The following is a 26311-nucleotide window of genomic DNA, read 5'->3' on the forward strand; positions in this document are numbered from 1 at the left end:
TTCCCAGAAAAAAACTAAACCTTCTGTGTGACCCCCCGGTAGATTCCAAAAAGCTCTAGTCATTGTTTCTTTCTGCCTTTCGGCACCTAAAAACTTAATGGGTGTTGAAGAAAATTCCACACGCTAAAATGCCAATGATTCTGACGGTGTGACAGTGTTCACTGTCACAGATTTCAGACAGAAGATGAGTTGTGGCATGGAAGCAGCTTAGTTGAACACAGTATACTAGATTTGAAATTCTCAAATATGAATTATGTTGTTAGTGTAGAAACTACACTGCAGAAAACCTGATGTCTCCTTGAAAGCACATTTAAACACCCAAATGCAGTAAAATTCAATAACCTGAAGATCCTAGTTCACTGAAGAATTACTGTGGGCTACATTTGCAAATGCACAGAAATTATACTTAGAGCAAACCCTTGGAATAAGGCCTCTAAATGGTTTCATGTTAATCTGCCTGCTCGCTTTGGAGCCCAGCACTAACACCAATCCCACTGATCATATTGTGTAGAAACAGTCAGAAAGAGGCCATAAGGCCAGTGCCGAAGAATAGCGTCAACATCTCGGACTTACTATGATACAGTGTACAACACACATAAGAAAGGACACTGCCCCACTGCAGTAAAGATGACTGTATCTCAGCCCCAAAATTTCATCTCCCTGCTAGACAGTTCTATCTAAACATCACCATACCTTTTGCTCCAAACCAACAGTCATAACCCTTATTTTCAACAATAACACTAACATTACCCTAGTAACTCATATTCAAAGTTGTTATTAAATCCATGAAGGGAGTCAGAATCTTTTCCATTCTTACCTTGTGGTACCTCTCACATTCACTCCTTCCCATTCCCATACCCATCATCCCAGTTCAAGAAATTATTCCTTAAACCCAAGTTTCCCACCAGGGACTTCTTGATGTCCCACAGTCAAATTCATACTCTAAAACGTTGTTTTGAACAAGTCATCCAAGCCTTGAAAAAATATCTACAGACTTGGCAGTGCAGCCAACACAAGCCTATCCTCATGAGCTTGGACAAGCACCAAGCACCTTCCACAAGAAGTTTCTGGACACCTGGACTCAGGACCAAGGACTCTGAATCTCCAAAAGTTTCCCATGTTTGCTACCTTTTGGCATCTCCTCTTTCTCCATTATGATCAACAATTAAATCTCTGAAAAGCAAAGGGCTTAAAGCTCATTTTCATGGACAACCAGAAGGAGCAGGTGGACTCGTCCTACACCATAGCCAGCGCTGAAAGGGGATGAATTCCAAGAAACAGAATAAATGAAAGCAACTTTATAAAGAAAAAAAGAGGGCTTCCCTGGTGGCGCAGTGGTTGAGAGTCTGCCTGCCGATACAGGGGACGCAGGTTCGTGCCCCGGTCCGGGAGGATACCACATGCCGCGGAGCAGCTGGGCCCGTAAGCCATGGCCACTGAGCCTGAGCGTCCGGAGCCTGTGCTCCGCAACGGAAGAGGCCACAACAGTGAGAGGCCTGCGTACCGCAAATAAATAAATAAATAAATAAATAAAAGAAAAGCAAACAAACTCCCTGGATCTGGGGTACACAGAGAAGGCTGAGATGGTAAGCCCAGGTGAGTTTTAATTTTGAAACAGGACCATGAAGACTTCAGGATGAAATCCAAATATCTTACTCTACAGTTAAGAAATTTCCATCTTACCTCAATTTAAAAAAAAGAAAGAAAGAAATTTCATCTTAACTAGTGATCTAGTGGGTAAGAGAAAACATATACATAAAAGGAAAATCAAACATAAGCAAGCTATACCAAGAGCATGAAACAAGTACTACAAGATTTCAGAGGAAGAACCAAAAAAATTATGAACCTGGGCAACAAAGTCAGGATTTTGAACTGGATCTTGGAGTGTTCAGGGAATAAGTCAACCAGTCTGGTCAAAACAAAGAACACAGAGAGATCAAACATGTGAGACAGAGTGTGTATACAGCTGTCCCACAGTTCCAGTCCACTGTTCATGTGCTTTTTCTTCCTCTCGCTATCTGGACAGTCATGTCAGTTCAGAGGCCAGGGACCACCACGATTTGTTAATCTGTTAGCTAAATGTCAGTCATCCCAAGAACTTGGAATAGCTTTACTATATTTAATCTCAGAATAGCGTAACATTGAGGTGCACTCTGAAATCAGATTTTTTAAAATACCTGTATTAAAAAAAGCAAAACTTTTGTAAAAGTCAAGAAATAAGGATCCATAAATCACAAGAAGAATTTTTAAGCACCCAGACACTTTTGCAAAAACACTCTTAGGAACCGCTTAATAAAATTTTTTAAATTTAACTCTTGACATCCTCTAAAGAAGGAGGCAAAAGAATGGAAAGTAGGATGAAGTGATAAGCAGTTTTAAGACAGGTTTACAATCAGTTTTTAAACAGTAATCCCTCTGGGAAATGGAAATTCCTCTCCTTAATCCCTTTGAGGACAACATAATATTTGAATCAGGAACAAGAACATCTTGCTTCTACCTAAGTTCAAATGTGAGCCTTTTACAGTATCCTCAACATTAAATAGCAAGTAAAAGAGAGGAGAATTTCTAATCTACCAAAAAGAGAGGCAGCCAGCATTTTGGATTTATAATGTATCATTGCTACATACATATGCAGAAGCTTCAGTAAAATGAAATTAGGGAACTTCAAGATTTTAGTTTACAGTGATTACTTAACTGGAGCTTATTCCTGTGAAATGAAACTACCAGAATCCCTCAATATCAATTTGCTTGTCACTAAACCACAGGTTTATGCTTCATCTTGGAAATGCTAACAGGATGGAACCATGAGCCTTTTATTAAAACGAGATGACCATGGAGAGCGCCCTTGAAGCTTAGCAACAGAGGACTAAACCCAAAAAGGTTCCCCTCTGGAAAGTGAGGACAGGTTTGATATGTACCCCAATGCCAGTCCTAAAATGCTTGACTGCATTTTCCATAAAAGGTGGGAGTTGTAATAGTAGCATACAGCAGACACCAGCCCACTAGAAGCAGATGGAACCCACCAACTCATTTTACCCAGACCTTCAAAAAGGTACACAGAACTCTCTCTGCTTGCCAAAGCAGGGCAGATCTGAATGGATGAATCTAAGAAAAGGTTTCACAAGGGACTACTAATGGTGATTTCATTTGCCTACTGTAGCCCACAATGTAAAACAGGATCTGAAAAATGAAAAGCAATTTTAAAGCTCATTCTCCATACTCAAGCTAAACACACACACACACACACACACACACACACACACACGGCCCAAAAGCTTTATTTTACAAAACATTTTTTAAAAGACTCTATAATCTATTCCAGCACAAGGGCTCTTCCAGAAGGGAAATCTAGCTGGAAACAGTTCCTGTTTATGTACATAATTCACTAGGGGTCAGGTAAGATTCCATTTTGTAACAGCTGAACTTTAAACAGAAAGTCATTAGTGGTGCAACGCTCATTCATTAGCATAAAGTTACCCCCTAGAATGAAAAGCACTGGCTGTCTCTGCCAGGATGACAACTTTACAGGGAGAAACTGGGGCCAAGGACCATGAACTCCTAGAAAGTTCTATCCGTCTGAGAAGAAGAGCTCACCATCTTCATCAGCCTAAACTTAACTGTCACCCCATTCCTCACTCCCACAAAGCAAGGCATCGCTAATATAGGAAAGTTTTAAAAATAAAAAATAAAGAGATGGGCCAAAGGGTCAATAGCAGGCAAAGCCTTTCAGGGCTGACACGATTCCTGTTTGGGATTGGGGGAGGGGGAGGAGCTTTCTGGATGTTTCTATTCTTGGCAAGGAAAGCACCTCCAAGTCCTGTACCGTCAAAAGGCACTAACACAGGAACGTTCTCAGGGAATGAATGATTTGCCTGTGCTAAGCGACTTCATTTTGGGGTGTGATGATGGGGAGCAGGGTGGGGAGGGCTAGAGGGCTGGAGAAGGAATAGAGGGAAGGTGTCTTTGACTAGGGGGGATGGGAGGAAAGAGTGGATGGATAACGGGGGGGGGTGGGTGTCCAGGGAAGGTGTGGAGGGTTAAAAAGGAGGATGTGGATGACTAAGGGAGGTGAGGGGAGGGTGTGGATGGCTGAGGGGATGTCCAGAAAAGGCGTGGAGCTGAGGGGGAGGGGGGAAAGCTGTGAACCGCTAACGAAGGTTGGGAGAAGGTATGGATGGCGGAGGGATGGAGGGATGGCCATCAGCCCCCTGAGGACCAGTAAAGAAAGCAGGCAGAGGGGGGTGGCCTCACCCAGGCTCCCCCCCAATCCCCCTTCTGTGGGCGTGTGCCCGGCTGCGCGTGTGCAAGGGCCAGGCCGCCAGGCCGCAGGGCCACCACTCACCCCACGACTCCCTGGTTGTAGTTCCTCCGCTTCCACGGGGTCCCGCTGTACAAGCCCCCGCTGCCGTCGGCCCGGCCGCCCCCCGCGGCCCGCCCTCCGCTGGGCTGCAGCAGGCTGTAGTTGAGTCCGTAGGTGCTGGCCTTATTGTCGCGCTTCCTCTTGTTGCTGCTGCCCGAAGCTGGGTCGGCGGGTTCCGCGGCGGGGACGGCAGCCGAGGAGTGCGGGGACGAGGACGCCAAGGGGGACGGGGATGCCGAGGGGCCCGCGGCAGCCCGGCGGGCCCAGGCCGCGGGCTGGTGGTGGTGGTTGTTGTTGTTGGTCGTCTCCAGGGGCAGGAAGTCCCGCTGCTCTGCCGACAGCGCGTGGCCGCCCAGCAGGCGATCCCCGGAACGGTACATGCCGGCCGGGGCCGGGGCCGGGGCCGCGCCGCCCGGGCTGCCGGTGCTGCTGCCGCTCCCGCCGGTGGCCGTGCTGCTGCCGCCGCCGCCGCCGCCGCTCGCGCCGCCGCTGCTGTGACAGTGGTGGTTGAAGTAGAGGTTCCTCAGTCCCTGGGTCGTCTCCCAGATCTGCATCCACAGACTGTTGGACGGTCCGAGCTGCTCTGGCTGGAACCAGGCGATCCTCGGATCCATCAAACGGCGGCGGCCGCTGCCCCCGCCCCTCCTGGCTGCCCGCAGGGCCGCCGCCGCCGCCGCCGCGCCTCAGGCGCACGCCCGGCCTCGGCGGCTGCTGCTGCTGTTGCTGCTGTTGCTGCTGCTGCTGTTGCTGCTGCTGCTGCTGCTCCCGGCCCGCCGCGGGCGGCGCGGTCGCGCTGTGAGCCCGGCCGGCGCCGGCGGCGTCGCTCCCGCCCTCGGGGGCTCCGCGGGCCCTCCCCCCCTCCCTCCGCCCCTTTGCCGAGCCCCTGTCACCGGGGTCCCCGTGCAAATGGCGGCTGCAGCGGCTGCTCTGGAGAAGGGCGATCGTCGTCGGCGGCAGCGGCAGCGGCGGCGGCGGGACGCGCCTGCTCCGTAGCGTCCTTGCTCCTCCGGCCCCGGGGCGGGGCCCCTGCCGGGTCCGCCCCTCACGCCCCGCCCCCGCCCCGCCCCCACAGCGCGCGCCGCGCCGCCGGTCCAGCCCCAGAGGCCGCGCGGTGCGTCACAGAGGCTGCGGGAAAGGTGCGTCTGGGGCCGAAACCGCCCGGCCCAACCGTCCCGGCGCCGGCTAGGGAGAGGGTAGCACGTACCTGGGCGTCCAGGCGCCCCTGACGCGCGTGCCGTCTCCGGTATCAGTTTCCCGGTCCCTGAGGCTGGGTGGGGCCGGACGGAGGTCGCCGCCCCCTCCGCAGGGAATGGATTGTGGGAGGTGCCGCCCCGCCCACTGTCCCCTCCCCCAGTCTGCAGCGCCGGGACCCCCTGCGCTTCTCCGACCCCTCCCGAGATCTCCGCTCTAAGCACTGTTCCAGAGGGGAGAAAATGCGCCCCCTCGCCACCCGAGCATGTGTCCTGGACCCTGCCTGGACGCAGGCTGCCGGGCCATCCCACTACTCCCTGCGCCCGCTCTGCCGCGCCCTGGCTGGGGTTGGGAGCCGCAGGCCTTGGCGGAGGGTCCCCCCACACGACCCCGAGACTGGAGAAACCTGTGCCCACCTACAGCGCTGGACGCGCTTCTTCGTAGAGTGCGTAAGCCATGGGCTCAAAACCACCGTCACACACCCCAAACCGACTTTATGCAGAATTGCACACAGAAACGCGCACAGACGCACCGGCAGGGAGACAGGAACAAGGTGTTCGGCGTGTAAAGAAACTTCACTTGCCCTAAGGTGCACCAGCAACCATGAAAAACCCTTCTTAGTTCAGAATGAAAGAAAACCCAAAACCTTTTAAGCCTAATTTGAGGACCATATTGTTGGCATCAGCAGAGATTTTCCACAAAGTGGTTATTTGCATATCTTCCCAATTCCTGTGGAGAGAAGACAAGGATTTTAAGTGTTTTAAATCAAGAGAAAAACGGAAAATAAGTTAGTACGTTTCATGTGTGCGCTCTAAGGTTGGTCCAAAGTCCAGAATGAGCCCCTAACGCTCGATTTTGGCCTATTTTGGGAGCTCAATTTCCTGGAAAGGTTTTTTTGGCGAAGATGAAAAATTAACAAATTACGAAGCATTGCTCTACCTTTTTTCTTGCTCAGAGAATAACATGGGCATAAATATGGAAAACACACCGAAAACCCTAAAGAATTTTGGTTCGTTCTGTTTGTTGTTGCTTTACTATAAATCAGTATTAAAAGTTTTCTCAGAATGAAATTTGCTATGTCCTGAGAATTACATAGCCAGGAAAATGAGTAGTGATATTTTTATGCTATTCACACTGGCAAATTAAAAATAAAGCATTGTATAGAAAAAAGTTTCTTTTCATGACTTCAAATTTGTTTTAAACATTCAAGTGAGAAAAATACAAAGCCAAAAATAGTAAACATTACCAAGATCCCACCGTGTAGAAATAACTACCATGAAGACTTCGATAAACACTCTTCGAAAAATCTCTCCATGCATATATATGTTTCAAGACAGTCTTTCTTATTTTTACTTATTTCCTTATTTATTTTAAATCTTAGTCTTTTAAAATAGTTTTTCAGATGTCCAAGAACACATTAAATGATATTTAAACCAAAAAAAAAAAGTATTCAGAATTAGCAATAGTACACGCCAGAAATTAACATTTGTTATTTTTGAATGCTTGTTTCTTCAGGCAAACCTTCAGAACTACTAACGTATTACCAAAATGATCATATGAGTTAATATACATAAAAGTTGTTTGTAAAATGTGGGCTGTAAGGCAAGACATCACTGTTCTTGTTCACCTGCAGGTAATGCTGACTGGTTAGCCGTGTCACATGTCCATGTTTCAAGGCATTCATTCAGTAAATCTTGGTTGAATGTTTAGCATCCTTGCAGAGCTGAGCTAATTGTGTTAGAGAAGATAAATAAGCAACCAGGGCCTTTGGCTGCCTTCCATGAATTTACTGTCTGCTTAGGGAGGCAAAAAAAGGTAAATATTTAAAGTCAAATTAAAATTCATTCAGTTAATTCAACAAACATGTTTTGAGCAATTATTATGTGCCAAAGTCTGGGGATATAGCAATGAACAATACTGACGATGTCCCTGCCAAGCATATAAGGTCAGACAGTGGCTAAGTGCTGTGAAGAGAAAGAAAGCAAGCTAAAAGGATAGTGACGGTGTGCTATTTTTAGATGGGCTAATCAGGGAAGGCTGCTCTGAGGAAGTGATATTTGATCAGGGACTTAAGTGAGGGAGTGGACCATGACCATCTAGGGAATGACACATCAGACAGAGGGAATAGCAAGTGCAAATCAGCAAGTGCAAAGGCCCTGAGGCAGGAATTTGCTTTGTGTGCAGGATGATAAGGCAATGTAAATGAGTGTTGAATGTGTATAGAATCATAAAGTATCTCTTCTGGAAGTTTCCTCAAAAACCATCCAGTCTAAAACAATAGGGAATTTTAAATACGCAAAAATATATTCACTTTCCACAACAAATCTCAATGTTTTGTCTCAAAGTAATCTATTACTGGGACCAAAGAGAAAGACTACACTAATTTCAATAATAAATTTTGATTACTCAACCTTTTCATTTTGCTATTTAGAACATTACATTCTTGGGCTTCCCTGGTGGCTCAGTGGTTGAGAGTCCGCCTGCCGATGCAGGGGACACAGCTTCGTGCCCCCGTCCGGGAAGATCCCACGTGCCGCGGAGAAGCTGGGCCCGTGAGCCATGGCCGCTGGGCCTGCGCGTCCGGAGCCTGTGCTCCGCAACGGGAGAGGCCACAAGAGTGAGAGGCCCGCATACCACAAAAAAAAAAAGAACATTACATTCTTTAAAACCACCTTCATTAAACTGATGAGCCAAAAAACACAGCTATCAAAAACCCAGACATTGGGGACTTCCCCAGTGGCACAGTGCTTGGAACAGTGCTCCCAATGCAGGGGCCCCAAGTTTGATCCCCAGCCAGGGAACTAGATCCCACATGCATGCCACAACTAAGAGTTCACATGCCACAACTAAGGAGCCTGCCTGCCGCAACTAAGACCCTGTGCAACCAAATAAATTAATTAATTAAAAAAAAACAACACCAGACATTATCCTGCATAATATAACGTCCTATTCATTCTCAGCATTCTTGTTCTTAGGGGGGAAAATACTGAGCTGATGGTCTCAACTTGCAAGATTTACAGAAACACCAAGATTCTGCAGAGTAAAAATTGAGTAGATAAATGAGAAGCAAGTTGCCCAAGAATCAGGCAAATTTAAGTACAATTTTGTTGATTTATTAACTTGAATAAAACAGAAGGGGAATTGCACATACATACTACTACATGGTGTTATTAATAATTGTCATTATAACTAAATCTTAGACAGTGTGTGATTATATTACTCCAGAGTTCACAAAACCATGAATAATAGTCACATAGTTATAGTTATTAGTATCTTCTGTGTTTAGCAAATGAAGTATTTGCCCAGGTATTAATAATCTTGGGATTAGGTACCATTTACAACTTTCCCTTTTTTGCACAGAATATACACCATTGTACCATGTTTGTTTCCTCCTTTGTGAGTACAAAGAGGATTCCAAGTAGGGAATTACATTTCAATGAGACTTCAAAATAACATGCAATGTGGAAGCCTGTATCTTGTTCTGTACAATGGAAATTTCTCCCATTCCTAACTTTTAGAAAAAATATTGCTCAAATTGTGTGCATTCTGGGATCTTTGGAGTGAGAGTATCTGTGTGTGTATGCATGTGTGTGTGTGTTTACACACATGTGTGTGTTTAAAGTCTTTATACTATAATTTCTATACCATAAAATTCACTCAATTTAAGTGTACAATTTAATAACTTTTACTAAATTTACAGAGTTGTGCAGCCATCACCACAATCCAGTTTTGGAGTCCTATGGGTTCAGGGCCTGAATAGGACAAAAGGCAGAGGAAGGAGGAATTCACCCCGTTTTTCATGCCTTGCTGATTCAGCTGAGACATCTCACCTCATCTCATCTTTTCCAGCCTGGACTGGGATTTATATCATTAGCATCCCTGGTTCTCAGGCATTCAGACTTGGACTGAATTACACCACTGGTTTTCCTGGGTCTCTAGCTTGCAGACAGGAGATCATGAGACTTCTCAGCCTTCACAACTGCATAAGCCAATTCCTCATAATAAATCTCCATATAGATCTCTATATATGGATATATATTACATATATAAGAAATCCAAATAATAGATAATATATATATATCCTCCCGGTTGTTTCCCTGGAGAACCCTGACTAATATAGGTCATTGGTGCTAGGAAGTGGAGATGCTGCTCTAACAAATACCTAAAATGTGGAAGCAGCTTTGGATCTGGGAAGTGGGTAGAGACTGGGGAAGTTTGGAGGCACATGGTAGAAAAGTTTACTGCCATGAACGGCCCTTTAAAGGTAATTTTTTTTTTTTTTTTTTGGCCGCATGGCTTGCAGGATCTTAGTTCCCTGACCAGGGATTGAACCCAGGCCCTTGGCAACGAGAGCACAGTGTCCTAACCACTGGACTTCCAGGGAATTCCCCCTTTAAAGGTCATTCTGATGAGAGGTCAAAGAAAAGAGATCTGTAGAGAAAGTCTCCGTTTTCTTTGGGGATACCTAAGTAGTCATGAGCAGTATGTTGGTAGAAATATGGATGGTAAAGGCCATTCTGGTGAGGTCTCAGATGGAAATGAGGAACATGTTATTGGAAACTGGTGGGAAGGCAATCCTTGTTATAAAGTAGTAAAGAACTTGGCTGAATTGTGTTTGTGTTCCAGTGTTCTGTGGAAGGTAGAACTTGCAAGCAATGAAATTGGGTATTTAACTGAAGCGATTGCTAAAATAAAGTGTCGAAGGTGTGGCTTGGCTCTTCCTGGCTGCTTATAGTAAAATTCAAGAAGAGAGAAATGACTTAAAGACAGACTGTTAAGCAAAAAGGAAGTAGAACTTAATGATTTGGAAAATTCTCAGCCTATCCATATTGCAGAAAATGAGAACACTAAGGATATGGCCGAGTGACCATTTGGGGCATCAGGAAATGAGTAAGGATATGGCTGACACCCCAGGAGGAAAACTGCCAATTTAAACTGAAGGAGAAGGAAATAGGAAGGAATGAAGGAAGGCTGTCAAACTTTGTGGATTTTACAGGATGAAACCGTAGAGCTATTTGGTGAGATCATGTGCTATTCTTCAAGACGAGAGAAGAGTGACCCCAAAGGCGATTCAGAGATCATCAGGGCTGCCTCCTTGGTTTCAGAAAAGAAGACCATTGCCTTGTTTCTACCAGGCCAGACAGCCCCTGCCCAGAGCCAGACGGGCAGGGCTGCCCAGAGCTGTGGAGATGGGGCTTCCTAGAAGAGTCCTGGGGGCCAACTCTTGCCTAGTAAGGCTCTGGAGGCAGCACCTCCACCCCAGTGGAGGTGGGGCCACTGCCCCAGTGGGTCAGGAAGGTGGGATTTCTGCCCCAGTGGGCCTGGAGGGGAGAGCATGGAACCAAAGAGGGTTATTCTGGAGCTTTAAGATCTCATGGAGTTTGGCTTGCTGGGTTCTGGACTTGCTTGGAACCCATCACCCCTGCCTTCTTCCCTGTTTCTCCCTTTTAGAATGGGAATGTCTGTCCTATGCTTGTCCCATCATTGTATTTTAGAAACACATAATTGGTTTGGTTTCACAAGTTCACAGCTAGAAAGGAATCAACCTCAGGATGAATCATACCTCAAGTCCCATCCATACCTGATTTGGATTATATTTAGATGAGACTTTGGACTTTAGACTTTAGAGCTGATGCTGGAATGAGTTTAAGACTTTTGAGCAAATGTATTTTGTGTGTGAGAAGGACATGAATGTGGGGGATCCAGGGGCAGAATATTATGGATTGAATGTTTATGTTCTCCCAAACCCTACTCCCTGATGTGATGGTATAGGAGTCTGGGGCTGGGGGAGTTGAGTATAGGACTAGGAATAGATGAGGTCATGAGGGTGGAGCCCTCACGAATGGGATTGGTGCCCTTAAAGAGTCATGAGAGAACTAGCTTCCTCCCTCTGTTCTCCACCATATGAAGATACATCGAGAAATTGGCAGTCTGCAAGCTAGGGTCCTCACCAGAACCTGACCATGCTGGAACCCCAACCTTAGGCTTTCAGTCTCCAGAACTGCAGGAAATAAATTTCTGTTGCTTATAAGCCACCTTGTGGTTTTCTGTGGCATTCTGTTATGGCAGCCTGGACTAAGACACTTGTTCATGAAAGAAGTTTCCAAAGCCCCTGTGGAGAATCCAGTTTTACTCTTGCTCTTGTTCTACTTTGATAGTCATCTTCTGCTTTATGCCCATCAGATAAGTGTGGTCTTCCCTGCAACAGAACCATTCCTACTACCTTCAGACAACCTCCAGACCTGCCCTATTTTACCTCCAGGACACACTGAGAGTCCATTCACTTCCGTCTCCTCCCACCTTATTCTGCTGAGCCCGGGCCACCAACACTCCTTGCCTGGACTGCCACAATACCATTCCAATTGTTGTCTCAGAGCATCCACACTTCAACTTCGCAATCCGACATGTCACAGCAACCAGAGTGAACTTTTAAAAATATGAAGTTGACTATATCCTTCGCCTTCAAGTGTATAATAAAATCAAACTCTAGATTTTTTCTGGCCAAACCCATTCCTCCCAGTGTCTTCTGCATCTCAGTAAATGGTGACCCCATTCTTCAAGTGGCTCAGGCCCAAATCCTTGCCATCACCCTTAACCTTTCTCTTTCCTTCCCACCGCCCATCAATTCCACCCTCAGTGCTGCAGCCTCCACCTCAGACTAGATCCACCTACTTTCCAGGAAACACACCAGCGCCACTTCGATCCCAACCATCATTGTTTCCTCCCGAGGCAATTAAAACAGCTTACAAACTGGTCTCCCTGACTCCACCGACGCCTCCCTTCAGTCTGTTCTCACCCCAGGAACCATGTGATCTTTTGCAAAGATAAGCCAGACAACCTTTCTCCTCTGCCCCCAATTTTCCAATAGCTCTGCATCTTGCTCAGAGATCCTTACACCCACAAGGTCCTATCCCATCTGACCCCATCTCCTCTCTGGCCTTGTGTCCTACCACCTGAGCGATGGCTTGCCGCAACACCAGTCTGCCGACTGTTTCAGAACTCTCCAGCAAGCCGACAAGGTAGGGCCTCTGCACTTGCTGTCTTAGGCTGGAACCCACTTCTCTTGGCACTCTGTGCAGCTTCCTGACTCCCTTCAGGTCTCTGCTCCCATGTTGCTGCCCGTGAGAGGCCTGCCCTGACTGCACCCTTCACTTCTGTTCCATTTAGCCAGATTTATTGCTCTGCTTTAGCATTTATTTGCAACCTTTATCTGTCTATTCCTTTGTTGTCTCTCTTCCCCTACTATAATGTAAGCTCCAGGACCGCAGGGGCTTGGTTCGTGAGGCAACGGACTCTAAGACACATGCCCCAACCCATGATCCCCACTTACTGGTGTTTAATTCCTTCCTCTTCCATGCGGGTGGGACCTGTGACTTGTTTCTTTTATATATATATGTGTGTGTGTGTGTGTATGTGTGTGTATATATATATATATATATATATATATATATATATATATATATATATATATATATATATATATATATTTAGGCTGCACCGGGTCTTAGTTGCAACATGCAGGATCTTTGTTGTGGCATGTTTTTTAGTTGAGGCATGTAGGATCTTTAGTTGCGGCATGCTGACTTTTAGTTGCGGTATGCAGGCTTCTTAGTTGCGGCACGCGGAGTGTTAGTTGCAGCATGCGAACTCGTAGTTGCGGCATGCATGTGGGATCTAGTTCCCCAACCAGGGCTCGAACCCGGGCCCCCTGCATTGGGAGCATGGCTTCTTACCCACTGGACAACCAGGGAAGTCCCATGTGACTTGTTTCTAACCAACAGAATGTGACAAAGTGATGGGCTGTCATTCCCATGATTATGTTACATAATATAAGACTTTGTCTTGCTAGTGGATCCACTCTCACTCTCCTGCTGGCCTTGAAGAAGCAAGCTGCCATTTGTGAACTGTTTGAGGGTGGCAACTGGGAACTTAGCACCTCTGACCAATAGCCAGCTGAAAACCTGAAGCTCTCAGTCCAGGCACCACAAGGAAATGATTCTACCAACAACTGGAGTGAGCTTGGAAGCAGATGAAGAATTCAACTGAGCCTTCAGATGAGAACACAGCCTTGCGGACATGTTGATTGCAGCCTGGCCAGAGCCTGAAGCAGAAAACTCAACTAAGTAGTGCCCAGACTCTTGATGCACTGAAACTGAGAGATAATAAATGTCTGTCGTTCTTAGCTACTAAATTTGTGGTAATTTGTTATTCAGCAATAGAAAACCAACATAGATTTTTTTCTTCATCATTCTATCCTGAGTACTTAGAACAGGATCCAGCATATATTAGGTGCCCAATAAATGCCTGTTGAATTACTATATTATTATGAAAAAACAAAACAGAGAAAACAAAGTGGACAATAGTGTTATAATATGCTATCACTTGTGTGTGTATGTGTGTACCTGCATAAATGTAGAATTTCTCTAGAGGGGTCTACAAGAAACTGACAAAAGTCTGGGGAGGCAAACAAAAGTATTAGAAACCCGTGAAGGAGGGAGACTTTCATTTCATTTTATACCCTTTTGAACTGTTTGAAAAATAGTTTTATGCTATAAATGCTTAAACACATACACAACAGAACAAAATAGCCCCCGTGACTTCAGATTTGAATGTTTTCTAAAGTAAAATCACTTCTTCAGCACTTACTCCTTTAGGTGGTGCTCTGCCTGCCCCATCCAAGCAACACCCTAGTCTATTATTCTTCCACCCAGTCCCCCTCCAGGATGTTTCGTGGCAAGCATCTTCAACAAAAGAATTGCTACGGGGACTTCCCTGGTGGTCCCGTAGCTAAGACTCCATGCTGCCAAATGCAGGGAGCCAGGGTTCGATCCCTTAGTCAGGGAACTAAGATCCCACATGCCACAACTAAGAGAGTTCATGCTGCAATCAAAGATCCCACATGAGGCTTCCGTGGTGGCGCAGTGATTGAGGGTCCGCCTGCCGATGCAGGGGACACGGGTTCGTGCCCCGGTCCGGGAAGATCCCCCATGCCGCGGAGCGGCTGGGCCCGTGAGCCATGGCCGCTGAGCCTGCGCGTCCAGAGCCTGTGCTCCGCAACGGATGCTGCATGCTGCAATGAAGATCCCGCACGTGGCAATATGCCGCAACTAAGACCCTTCGCAGTCAAATAAATTAATGAATATTTTTTAAAAAGAATTGCTACAGACAGAACTAAATATATTTTGGACTTGCACATCATGCTTTGACTGCCTCACAAAGAAGCAGAAAGGCAAATTTTGTTTCCAGGCATGTGTAAGCTAAGCCACCAGGGCCTTTTCTACAGTAAAATGTGAGACAAAATGTGCCAAGTTTTTCCCTTATTGTTATCATGTATCCAGTCTAAAAGGCATCTCATTCAAGAAAATTTTGAATAATTTAAGTTATAGAGTTACGCTGGAGTTTGGGGCTGGTCTGATAAGCTTTGAAAAATGTGGCCAAAATAATGGGGGGGGGGTTGCAATTTCCATATTGGTTTGGCAGAAGGGAAAAAAAGCCAACTGAAATTTGCAGGCTGAGGACAAATGGACTCATTGCATAGCAAGGAAAACTGAGTCAGAGAGTATAGCACAGAGCTCTGAGAGGCCACACACCATGTGCCACAAATAGAAATTGCCAAGGTTACCACTTACCAAAACAAACAATCAAACAAAAAACAAACACACACACCACACACACACACCCGCCCCCGTAGACATCATGCCAGTGGGATAGTTTCAAATTTGTAGCCCCGATCTGTTTTGAAACTAGCCTATATAACAAATTTACGATATACTGAAAGCCATTTCTCTTAGTGCTCTAGAAAATATTTGACATAATTATTCACTCTCAGTAATTAGCAAGGTACTATGACCGCAGCAACACAAGGTTACTGACCTTGTTCAAAGTTCTAAAACTGAATCTGAAAACATACAATCATGAGTGGTCAATGATTAATCAACATCTGTGAATTAACGGCTAAAAAACAGTGAGTAATAAGATATCACCGCTGGGCTTCCCTGGTGGCGCAGTGGTTGAGAGTCTGCCTGCCGATGCAGGGGACACGAGTTCATGCCCCAGTCCGGGAAGATCCCACATGCCGCGGAGCGGCTAGGCCCGTGAACCATGGCTGCTGAGCCTGCGCGTCTGGAGCCTGTGCTCCGCAACGGGAGAGGCCACAACAGTGAGAGGCCCGCGTACCACCAAAAAAAAAAAATATAAAAAAAAAAAAAAAAAAAAAAGATATCACCGCTATCCAGCTTCTCAAATCGTAATTCATTTCGTATGAGGGTACATATGTGTAAAATATTTCAGTTTTTCATAGGTTGGCTTGATTGTTCCATCTGTTCAAGCCACGAAATTTGCCAATGTGGCTACAAAGTCATGACTTTGAATGCTATGAAGATCAAAAGCTGTGCTCAGCCTCTTGGCCAAAATAACATCCTTCCCAAGAAACATTTGGATACTGAACTAATTGGTATTTTTGCCATTCATTCCTACATACATACATTTACTCGTTCCACCAACATTTAACACTGGGGTACAAAGAGGCATAAGTCAGGGGCATCATTCATAATCCAGTGGTCCGTGGGTGTGTGGGTGTGTTTTCTAATCAATGTATGTCATTGTAGCCCAACCTTTTTCATTTGACTGGAATGCAAGCACCTGGATGACAGGCATAGGGGATGTATAATTCAAATGGGGCACCTGGGAGCCCCTGGAGCAGAGTGTCCTGGTGACACATCCTTGTACTCCCAAGAAGTAAGAAGAATGATCAGTAAGAAGCTAGCTCAACATATCTCAAAGAAACAAAATTGCACGACTCCCTCATTCCTACTTCTATCGGTCTGTGGACACATGCAATAAAAGCTTCTGTTCTATAACTGTTCAAATACATTTCACATGGCAATCAGGCAGTTGAGAAAAGTTGACTCTAGTGGAAACTTATGTTCATCTATAATATCATATGACCTATAGCTCATTTTTCCAAATCACAGTGAATTAAATATCTTACTACCAAATATGAGAGACCCTCCCAATAATGTTCTCTTACCTTTATTTCTTTTATAGCCATTTCAACTCATGAATTATTAAAGAAGCAAGAGGAAATGGAAAGTGAATAAGAAAATTACTCGAAATGTCCCTGTGGAGTTGGACGAGCTTTCACGTAATACCACATAATGGGCTTCCAGGGATGGAGAGGGAGGATAAAGGATTCACTCTAAAAGTCACACACACTCATTTGGAAAAAAATCTCAATTTCAAGCATACATTAGGGCTTCCCCGGTGGCGCAGTGGTTGAGAGTCCACCTGCCAATGCAGGACACACGGGTTCAAGCCCTGGTCTGGGAAGATCCCACATGCCACGGAGCAGCTGGCCCTGTGAGCCACAGTTACTGATCCTGCGCGTCTGGAGCCTGTGCTCCGCAACAAGAGAAGCCGCGATAGTGAGAGGCCCCCACTTGCCACAACTAGAGAAAGCCCTCGCACAGAAACGAAGACCCAACACAGCCATAACTAAATAAATAAAAATTTTTTAAAAAGCATACATTAAGTTACATACATACATTTTTTGTGCCTCTCAGATTGACAAAGATTAAACAGTGTGATTATACCCAGTGCCGGTGAGGATACAGGAGAAACAAGCCTTGTTGACTGTGTGTGGAAGGGTCAAGTGGAGCAAAACTTCAGAGGATTATGTTGGTCCATCTATCAAATTAAAAATGTGTATGTCCTTTGTCCCAGTGTTGTAGTCTACTCAGGCTGCCATAACAGAATATCACAGACTGGGTGGCTGGCTGAAACAACAGAAGTTTATTTTCTCTCAGTTCTGGAGGCTGGAAGCCCAAGATCAAGGTGCTGATGGGGTTGGATTCTGGTGAGAACTCTCTTTTTAGCTCGTAGATGACATTTTTTCCCTGTGTCTAAATGTGCACACAGAGGAAGAAAGCTATCTCTGGACTCTCTTCCTCTCCTTTAAAGAACACAAGTTCTGTTGGATCAGGGCCCCACACTGATGACTTCATTTAACCTTAATTACCTCCCTAAAGACCTCTCTCCAAATACACATTGAGGGTTAGGATTTCAAGATGTGAATTTGGCAGGGGGCAGGAGTTAGGGTCACAGTATAGTCCATAACACCCAGCAAATCCAGTTTTGGAGATTTATCCAACATATGTGTTTGCATTGTGCACAAAGATCTTTAAATAACAATATTTAAAACTGTATTGTCAGGCTTCCCTGGTGGCGCAGTGGTTAAGAATCTGCCTGCCATTGCAGGGGACATGGGTTCGAGCCCTGGTCTGGGAAGATCCCACAGGCCATGGAGCAACTAAGCCCGTGCGCCACAACTACTGAGCCCGTGTGCCACAACTACTGAAGCCCGCATGCCTAGAGCCCATGATCTGCAACACGAGAAGCCACCGCAATCAGAAGCCCATGCACCACAACGAAGAGTAGCCCCCGCTCGCCGGAAGTAGAGAAAGCCCAAGCCCAGCAACGAAGACCCAATGCAGCCAAAAATAAATACATTAAATAAATAATTTTTTTAAAAAACCAAAAACTGTACTCTCTTCTGTAGCCAAAAACTGTAAATAACCTAAGCATCCATCAGGAGATGGCTAGTCAAACGAATTAAGGTACATTCAGTCAATAAAATACTGCTATGCAACTGTTAAAATGAATGAGCCAGCACTAAACACAGTGACATGGAGAACTCACTAAACTCTATCATTAAGTGGAAAAGGCATGGTGCAAAGCAGTGTATAGAATATGATGCAATCTCTGTAAAAAGGAAAAAAAATTAAGCACCAATATTTTCTGGAAGGATTTACAAGAAACTATTGGCAGTCATTACCACTAAAGAGTGGACTTGGAGCATGAGGAGGAAGAATTTGTTCCTTATACCCTTCCATACCGTTTGTGCTTTGCCCACCCTCACTGCTAGGTGAAGGCACGTTACTTTTCTTTTAAGTAAAATATTTACGTAGAAGAACATTCATCATTTTAACCATCTACAAGCGTACAATTCAACGGCACTTAGTGCATTCACAATGTTATGCAACCATCACTTCTCTCTGGTTCCAAACCTTTTCATCACCCCAAAGGAGCGATCACTCTCCCTTCTCCACCCAGCCCCTAGCAACCACTAATCTGCTTTGCATCTCTATGGATTTACCTTCTTTGTATATTTCTTAGAAACAGAATCATAAGAGTGTGGGCTTTCTGCCTGGCTTCTTTCACTTAGGATAGTGTTTTCAAGATGCATCCATACCGTAGCATGTATCATTCCTTTTTATGGCTGAACAATATTTCATTGTATGAATATCCTACAGGTAGTTTTTCTGTTCATTCGCAGCAGACATTTGTATTGTTTCCAACTTTTAGCTATTGTGAACAGTGCTGCTATGAACATTTGTTTACATGTTTTTATTGGAATACCTCTTTTCAGTTCTTTTGGGTACATACCTGGGAGTGGAATTGCTGGGTCATATGGTAATTCTATGTTTTAACTTTCTGAGGATGAATATTACTTTTTTTTTTTTTTTTTTTTCTTTTTGCGGTATGCGGGCCTCTCACTGTTGTGGCCTCTCCCGTTGCGGAGCACAGGCTCCGGACGCGCAGGCTCAGCGGCCATGGCTCACGGGCCCAGCCGCTCCGCGGCATATGGGATCCTCCCAGACCGGGGCACGAACCCGTATCCCCTGCATCGGCAGGCGGACTCTCAACCACTGCGCCACCAGGGAGGCCCGAATATTACTTTTGATTGTATTTAAATATTTAGTTACATGCCATAAATGAGAATGTATATGACAGGATCTTGAGAGATCTTTTAGGCTGGTCTCTCTTTGACAATGGATATTATTTATTGTAGTTAAAGCAGTAATTTGGGTTTAACATTATATTTTGTCTTAGGGTCTGTTAGATATCCTGTATAAAATGGAAAGTCTAGGGCTTCCCTGGTGGCGCAGTGGTTAAGAGTCTGCCTGCTGATGCAGGGGACACGGGTTCGTGCCCCAGTCCGGGAAGATCCCACATGCCGCGGAGCAGCTAGGCCCGTGAGCCATGGCCGCTGAGCCTGCGCGTCTGGAGCTTGTGCTCCGCAACGGGAGAGGCCACAACAGTGAGAGGCCCGCGTACCGCCAAAAAAAAAAAGGAAAGTCTAATGCTCTTGCTGTTGAATTGAACTGAAACAGCGCATCTCAGAAGGATACCAGTATTCTTCTGTAATATTAATATCCTTAGACAAATGCCATGCAATAAACAGTCATTATTCTAATTTTAGAAATATTGTTTGTTTATTTGTTTATTCAAAAAAAATAACTATTGCCTACTTCACTCCCATTAGGAGGGCTATTATCAAAACATAAAAAGTAGCAAGTGTTGTCAAAGATGTGGAGAAATTGCAACCTCACACTATTGTGGGGGCTGTAAAATGGTGCAGCTGCTGGGGAAAACATCATGGTCGTCCCTCAAAAAATTAAAAACAGAACTACCACACCACACAGCAATTCCACTTCTGGGTATATACCCAAAAGAGCCTGCATGTAGCCACCAAAAGAGCCCGCACGCAGCAACGAAGATTCTGTGTGCTGCAACTAAGACCCGGTGCAGCTGAATAAATAAATAAATATTTTTTTAAAAAAGAATTGAAATCAGAGACTTGAGCAGACATATATACACTCGTGTTTATAGTAGCGTTATTCACAATAGCCAAGAGGTGAGAGCAACCCAAGTGTCCGTCAACAGATGAATGGATTTTAAAAAATGTGATGCGCGCTCAGACATGGATGATCCTTCAATACATAATGTTAAGTGAAATAAGTCAAAACAACAGATATCATATGGTTCCACTTATATGGAGGTACCTAGAGTAGTCAAATTCATAGAGACAGAAAGTAGAATGATGGGTGTCAGGGGCTGTGGGGTGAGGGGAGTTAATGTTTAATGGTACCGAGTTTTGGTTGAGGAAAATGAAAAACATTCTGGAGATGCTTTGTGGTGATGGTTGCACAACAGTGTGAGTGTCCTTAATGCCACTGAACTGTACACTTAAAAGGGATGAAAATGTAACTTTACGTCATATTTAAGTATATTTTAAAAATATATTTATGTATATTTTGCCACAAAAAAAGAAGAGGAACATACACACACATATACACATAAATAAAAATAACTACTGAGCTCCTGCTAAGGACACTGAAGGTACATATAGCAGTGAACATAACGTATAATACATAGCCCTTGGTCCGCTTGCGCCCCGAGCCGCGCACACGTGGTGACGGTAGGATGGTGGAGTAGGTACCTTTTGCGGTTCCCATCGCGGGTGACAAAACCTTGCTGGTGTGGGAGCTGAGCTCTGGACCCACTGCCGAGGCCTTGCAATTTAGCCTTCCGTATTTGGTCTGAGTCTTCCCAAACGCAGCAGTGGCCGGTCCTGGGTTCTATGCCATCATCAAGTTTTATTCAGCAAGGGATGCCCACAGAGCCCAAAAGGCATGCGACCAGAAGCCGCTTTTTCAGACATCTCCAGTGATGCTTCGTCTCGGCACCAGACAGAAGGCGGTTCAACATAATACGCTTGCCCTAAACAGCTCCAGATGCCAAGCATTGGCAAATTACTACTTTGGTTTCAATGGGTAGTCAAAAGGATCATCAAGCTTCAGGATCTTTCTAACCTTGAAGAAAGGGAAAATGAAGATATTGTGACACCACTTCAGAAGCAAAGCCTGAAGTTCTTTTGTGCTTTAGAGGTGGTGTTGCCCTCCCACGAGTGCAGGAGTCCTGGAGTTGGCATGGCTGAGGAACCTTTGGATAAGTCGGAGGAAGGGTCATTATCAGTCCTTATGAAAAGGAAGGTAACCCAGAAGCTTGCTATTCAGAAGGCTATGACAGATGCATTCCAGAAACTGCCGATTGTGGTTTTAGAAAGTGGTAAAATAGCTGTGGCATATAGACCCCGTGAAGAGGTCACAGATGCTAGAACCGAAGAGGAACTACAGGATTTAATTCAAGTATGTGGAGATAAAAACTCAAGGGGTACACAGCCAGTGTAGCCATAATTCAAAACAACCAGCAGGATTTGGAAGACTTTGGCATGTCTACTCAGCTCTGTCATCCTTAGGAAAATGTGAAACTCTGAAACTGCTTTTGAGGCAGGGTATTTCTAGGACTTTTCCAAGTCCCGAGCCTTGTCTCTGGCCCCTTATTTGAAGTTTGGAGAGCAGGATTGAGGGCCATCAGTGTACGTCTACAGTTGTGGACACAGGAGAAGACACAGGCCTTTTCGAACTCCCCTCAAAGAGAATTGCAGGGATTTGGGAACAAAGTAACTATGGCCTTAAGTGTGATTATGCTACAGTGTTTAAAAACTATTCATGCCTTTCAAGTAAGGTATATTACCCAGATCTCAGCATCTCATATATATCTTGTGTTAAATATTTTGCTGAAGAACCTTTCTGTAAACCAATTATATGGATGCCTTGAATTAGGGATTAAGTTGTCAACGTAATTTCTAAAAGAAAACATTAATGTACTGCATATAGGATTTTTATTCAAAAGGAGCAAAAAATGTGTTTCATGTCATTGAGAACTTAATTTGGGGCTAGATTTCTGATTATTTAACTCACCCCAATGTTGCAAAGTTTGTTTTGAAGGGAAGAAAGTAGAGAAACAAAAGGTGGTTATGTTCTGAAAAATGTAAAAATTTTGAAAGTTTTTCCTGTACAAAATAATTATTTTAGGGCTTCCCTGGTGGCGCAGTGGTTGAGAGTCCGCCTGCCGATGCAGGGGACACGGGTTCGTGCCCCTATCCCGGAAGATCCCACATGCCGCGGAGCGGCTGGGCCCGCGAGCCATGGCCGCGGAGCCTGTGTGTCCGGAGCCTGTGCTCCGCAACGGGAGAGGCCACAGCAGTGAGAGGCCCGCGTACAGCAAAAAAAAAAAAAAATAATAATAATAATAATAATTATTATTATTATTATTTTAATTCAATTTAAATCAGTCAAGGAAACTTCAAACATATCCATGTTTGGGCTTTAAGAAGTCTAGCTTCCTGTGAAATGTGAGAGGAAAGGATTCCGTATTGATACTAAAGATTTCGGAAACCTGATTATAACAACATCCATTCCTAAATGAGGCCAATCTTGGAATCAGTTCCATTTAGAAACCATTATGTGCTAGGCACTGGAAATAAGATGAAGCTCCTTCTCTCTTGGAGTTTAGGTGTTAAACGTGTACCAGACAATTAAAAATGAATAAAATTAAATAGATTATGAAAAGGACTGTGAAGAAAGTAAACTGGGTACTAGTTACAGTATTTCAAGAAAATTACTTAACATGCTGACTTTAACATTCTAAGTACCTTCTCCATGTGTGCACACAGGGTAGACGTCTGAAAAGTGACACTGTAGTTTTTTCTAGATTAATGGCTCTGTTGAGACAAGGTGGGATGGGGAAAGTTTTCCCGTGCTAATGTAAAGGGCCATTCACTTGGTTTTAGACTCTCTTTCCCAGAATGAATTGCTCACCTGCCCCAAACCCCTCCTACAGAAGTTCTGGAGTCATCACTGATTCAGTGGTAACCCCTAGTAATAGAGTGGTGAATTAATAACGAGACGTGAATACTGAGAGTTTGAAGGAAATGGCAACATTTTATTTTATTATTTTTTTAACATCTTTATTGGAGTATAATTGCTTTACAATGGTGTGTTAGTTTCTGCTTTATAACAAAGTAAATCAGTTATACATATATAAAAAAAAACATAGCCCATGATTTGATAGAACGTACTGTCTAGTAGGAGAGACAAACAAAAAATTAAAAAATTCAATACACACACACTCATACTCTTAGACACATACATATGTATCTTTATCAAAACATATAATTTGTCTTAAAAATATAGATGTGTATTTTGTAATGTAACTTTCTTTTCACTTAGCAATCTTAGAGATCTCTCGGTGTTAATACATGTAGATCTACTTTCCTCCTTTTTTTTTTTTTTTTGCGGTACGTGGGCCTCTCACTGCTGTGGCCTCTCCCGTTGCGGAGCGCAGGCTCCAGACACGCAGGCTCAGCGGCCATGGCTCACGGGCCCAGCCGCTCCACAGCATGTGGGATCTTCCCAGACCGGGGCACGAACCCGTGTGCCCTGCATCGGCAGGCGGACTCTCAACCACTGCGCCACCAGGGAAGCCCCTACGTTCCTCCTTTTTTAACTTCATACGGAATTTAGCCACCCCTCTACAGATGGGCATTAGTTTGCAATCTTTTGCTATCATAAACACTGCTGTAAGGAAGATCTTCATAGGAGTCTGCACAGTTCTATATCTTAAAATGCATGTCTTTTAATAACGACTTTATTTTTATTTTTCTAAATCAGTCCCCAGATCTATCCAAGTAATCATCAAGGTGATCCCCCCTCACAGATGAAGAAATGAGGCACAGTTTAGATAAGGAAGTTCTTATATTTTTTATACCTGTCATCTCTCCTGGATTAAAACATTGTTTTTCACACTAGGTGTATTGCTCTGATTTTCCAGTATCTCATTTCATCTCATTCCTGTTAGACAAGAACTTATCAATTGGCTTTTCAAGTGCAGTTTCATGTGTAGTTCAGCAAGTATTTCCATCCACACACTCATAGGTTAGATCTCAAAAATCAGCTTTGAAGTTAGTTGTTTGGACCTCAGAATCCACCAGCAATTATGAGTTTTAGGATGAAATATTTCCCTCTTGAATTTGTTGCCCATGTAATTGGCAATGACATGACAAATATGGGGAGTGCCATCATATTTTCCCACTAGTATTTTTTTCTTTTTTTGCGGTACGCGGGCCCCTCACTGCTGTGACCTCTCCCGCTGCAGAGCACAGGCTCCGGACGCGCAGGCCCAGCGGCCATGGCCCACGGGCCCAGCCGCTCCGCGGCATGTGGGATCTTCCCGGACCGGGGCACGAACCCGCGTCCCCTGCATCGGCAGGCAGACTCTCAACCACTGCGCCACCAGGGAAGCCCCCACTAGTATTTTTTAACACATTTTTTTCAAATAGCTATATTATTCTGATCCTAAGTAGTTTGAAATATAATTTAATCGATCATCAAATCCATTTCTGTTAAATAGAGATGTGGGCTGGCGTAAGCAATTTTTGATATCTGCAGAAGGAAATTAGTTTGATAAATGGAAATGAGAATTATCTTCTATCCTAAGGCAGGAAATCTAAGATAATCACCCTGCACATTGACTAGAACCACTCCATGGGTATGGCTAATGCACAAAACTCTTGCACACCCAGAATGTAAATTTATGAACTTACGAATTTGACACACACATAGTTTTGCCCCCTAAAATACAACTTAAATATGTCTTGTGTTGCTTTGGGTTCTCTGAGAAGCAGGCACTGAGCCAAGGTTTCAAGTGCAAACAGTTTATGTGGGAGGTGATCCCAGGAGACCCCAGTGGGAAGAAGGAAAGCCAGATGGGGAAGGGAGGCAGTGATGAAGGGTTTGTTTTAGTCTTAGTTACCAGTGTGAGTAACTAAGCCTTAATCCTGCTGGAGCATGTGGGCACCTCAGAGCCACACCCCATCCAGGGGACAAGTTTGCTGGGTAGTTATTACACCTCTGCCTGCCAGTCGTTGATGGAAGGAATGGGAAGGGGGAGGTTTCATCCATTCCTTGTCATGCTGGGGCAAAGAAACACCTGGGGGCCAAAGAAAGTCCTCAGGCAAGGAAACGTAGGGGCTGGCAGCAGGAAATTAGGCAGGTGTGCGCCAAGGGGGCAAGGATGAGGGCAGATCTGTAGGATAGCATCTGACACACCTGTCTTCCTAAAACTTCTAAGCAGGATTAGTTGCCTCTTTTCCCCTGTTTCTTCCAAAATTTATTTGGCTGCCCATGTCATTACAAATCGCAGAGACTCACAGGCCTCTCATTCTCTGCAGGGACGCTGCAAGCCCCCGGAAGGCAGGTACAGCAACTTCCTCGTCTTCCAGCGCTAGCAGGAAAGGGCAAGGTGAGCGCTAGGTAACACGCGGCTTCCAGATCCCTGTTCTTTCTAAAGCCCTCTTTAAAGCAATGCGAAAACCTAGAACACAGGAGGTTTCTCCAGTTTCTGGTTGCTATTCTTTCCAAATGTAAAGAGAAGAAATCTGGGCTGATTTATTGAATTTAAAATATAATGTTCTAAATAAAAGTATATATCAAATGGTGATAAGTACTAAAGAAGAAATATACAGCAGAGTAAGGGCGTATAGTGTGTATAGGGTGTGCTATTTTATTTTATTTGTTTTGTTTTTTTGGCTGTGCTGTGTGGCTTGCAGTATCTTAGTTCCCCAGCTAGGGATTGAACCAGGGCCCCAGCAGTGAAAGCACCGAATCCTAACCACTGGACCACCAGGGAATTCCCAAGGGTGTGTTATTTCAGATGAGGGGTGTGGGAAGGGACATCATAATATATGTTATATATAATATATATAATACATTATATATACATATAAGTGTGTGCATATATATATATATATATATATATATATATACACTTCTTTTCCTTTAGTAATTCAAGTCCTAGGATCTTGTGCATAGATATTCACATAAGTAGTAGAATATTCACTTCAGCATTGTCTGTAGCAGCAAAAGACTGGAAACAGTCTAGGTACCTATCTAGGTAAGAAACATTTGTATAGCTTTAAATACGTGTTAGGCACTGTTCTGTGTTTTACAAATATTAACTCACTTAACCCTCAACAACAAACCTATTAAGGGTCTAATGTCATTATTCCCTTTTTCA

General features: G+C 44.6%; 1 protein-coding gene and 1 pseudogene across 3 annotated transcripts in view; one reads left to right on the top strand and one right to left on the bottom strand.

The window, feature by feature from the left end:
* Window positions 1-5050, bottom strand: part of TENT4B (terminal nucleotidyltransferase 4B) — a 59983-nt gene extending 54933 nt beyond the window's left edge. For both annotated transcript variants that reach the window (XM_081215503.1, XM_081215502.1), the window contains exon 1: window positions 4343-5050. In XM_081215503.1, the coding sequence (XP_081071629.1) occupies window positions 4343-4974 (632 nt within the window). In that variant the 5' untranslated portion in view covers window positions 4975-5050. The remainder of the gene's footprint in view (window positions 1-4342) is intronic.
* Window positions 5051-5266: 216 nt separating this feature from the next.
* Window positions 5267-21582, top strand: LOC308605725 (RAD52 motif-containing protein 1-like; annotated as a pseudogene). The gene is made up of 4 exons: window positions 5267-5349; window positions 5433-5576; window positions 5715-6000; window positions 20828-21582. The product of its transcript is annotated as an RAD52 motif-containing protein 1-like (transcript).
* The last annotated feature ends 4729 nt before the right edge of the window (window positions 21583-26311 follow it).

This window comes from Mesoplodon bidens (assembly GCF_964165515.1).
Source record: "Mesoplodon bidens genome assembly, chromosome: 18".
NCBI lineage: Eukaryota > Metazoa > Chordata > Mammalia > Artiodactyla > Ziphiidae > Mesoplodon > Mesoplodon bidens.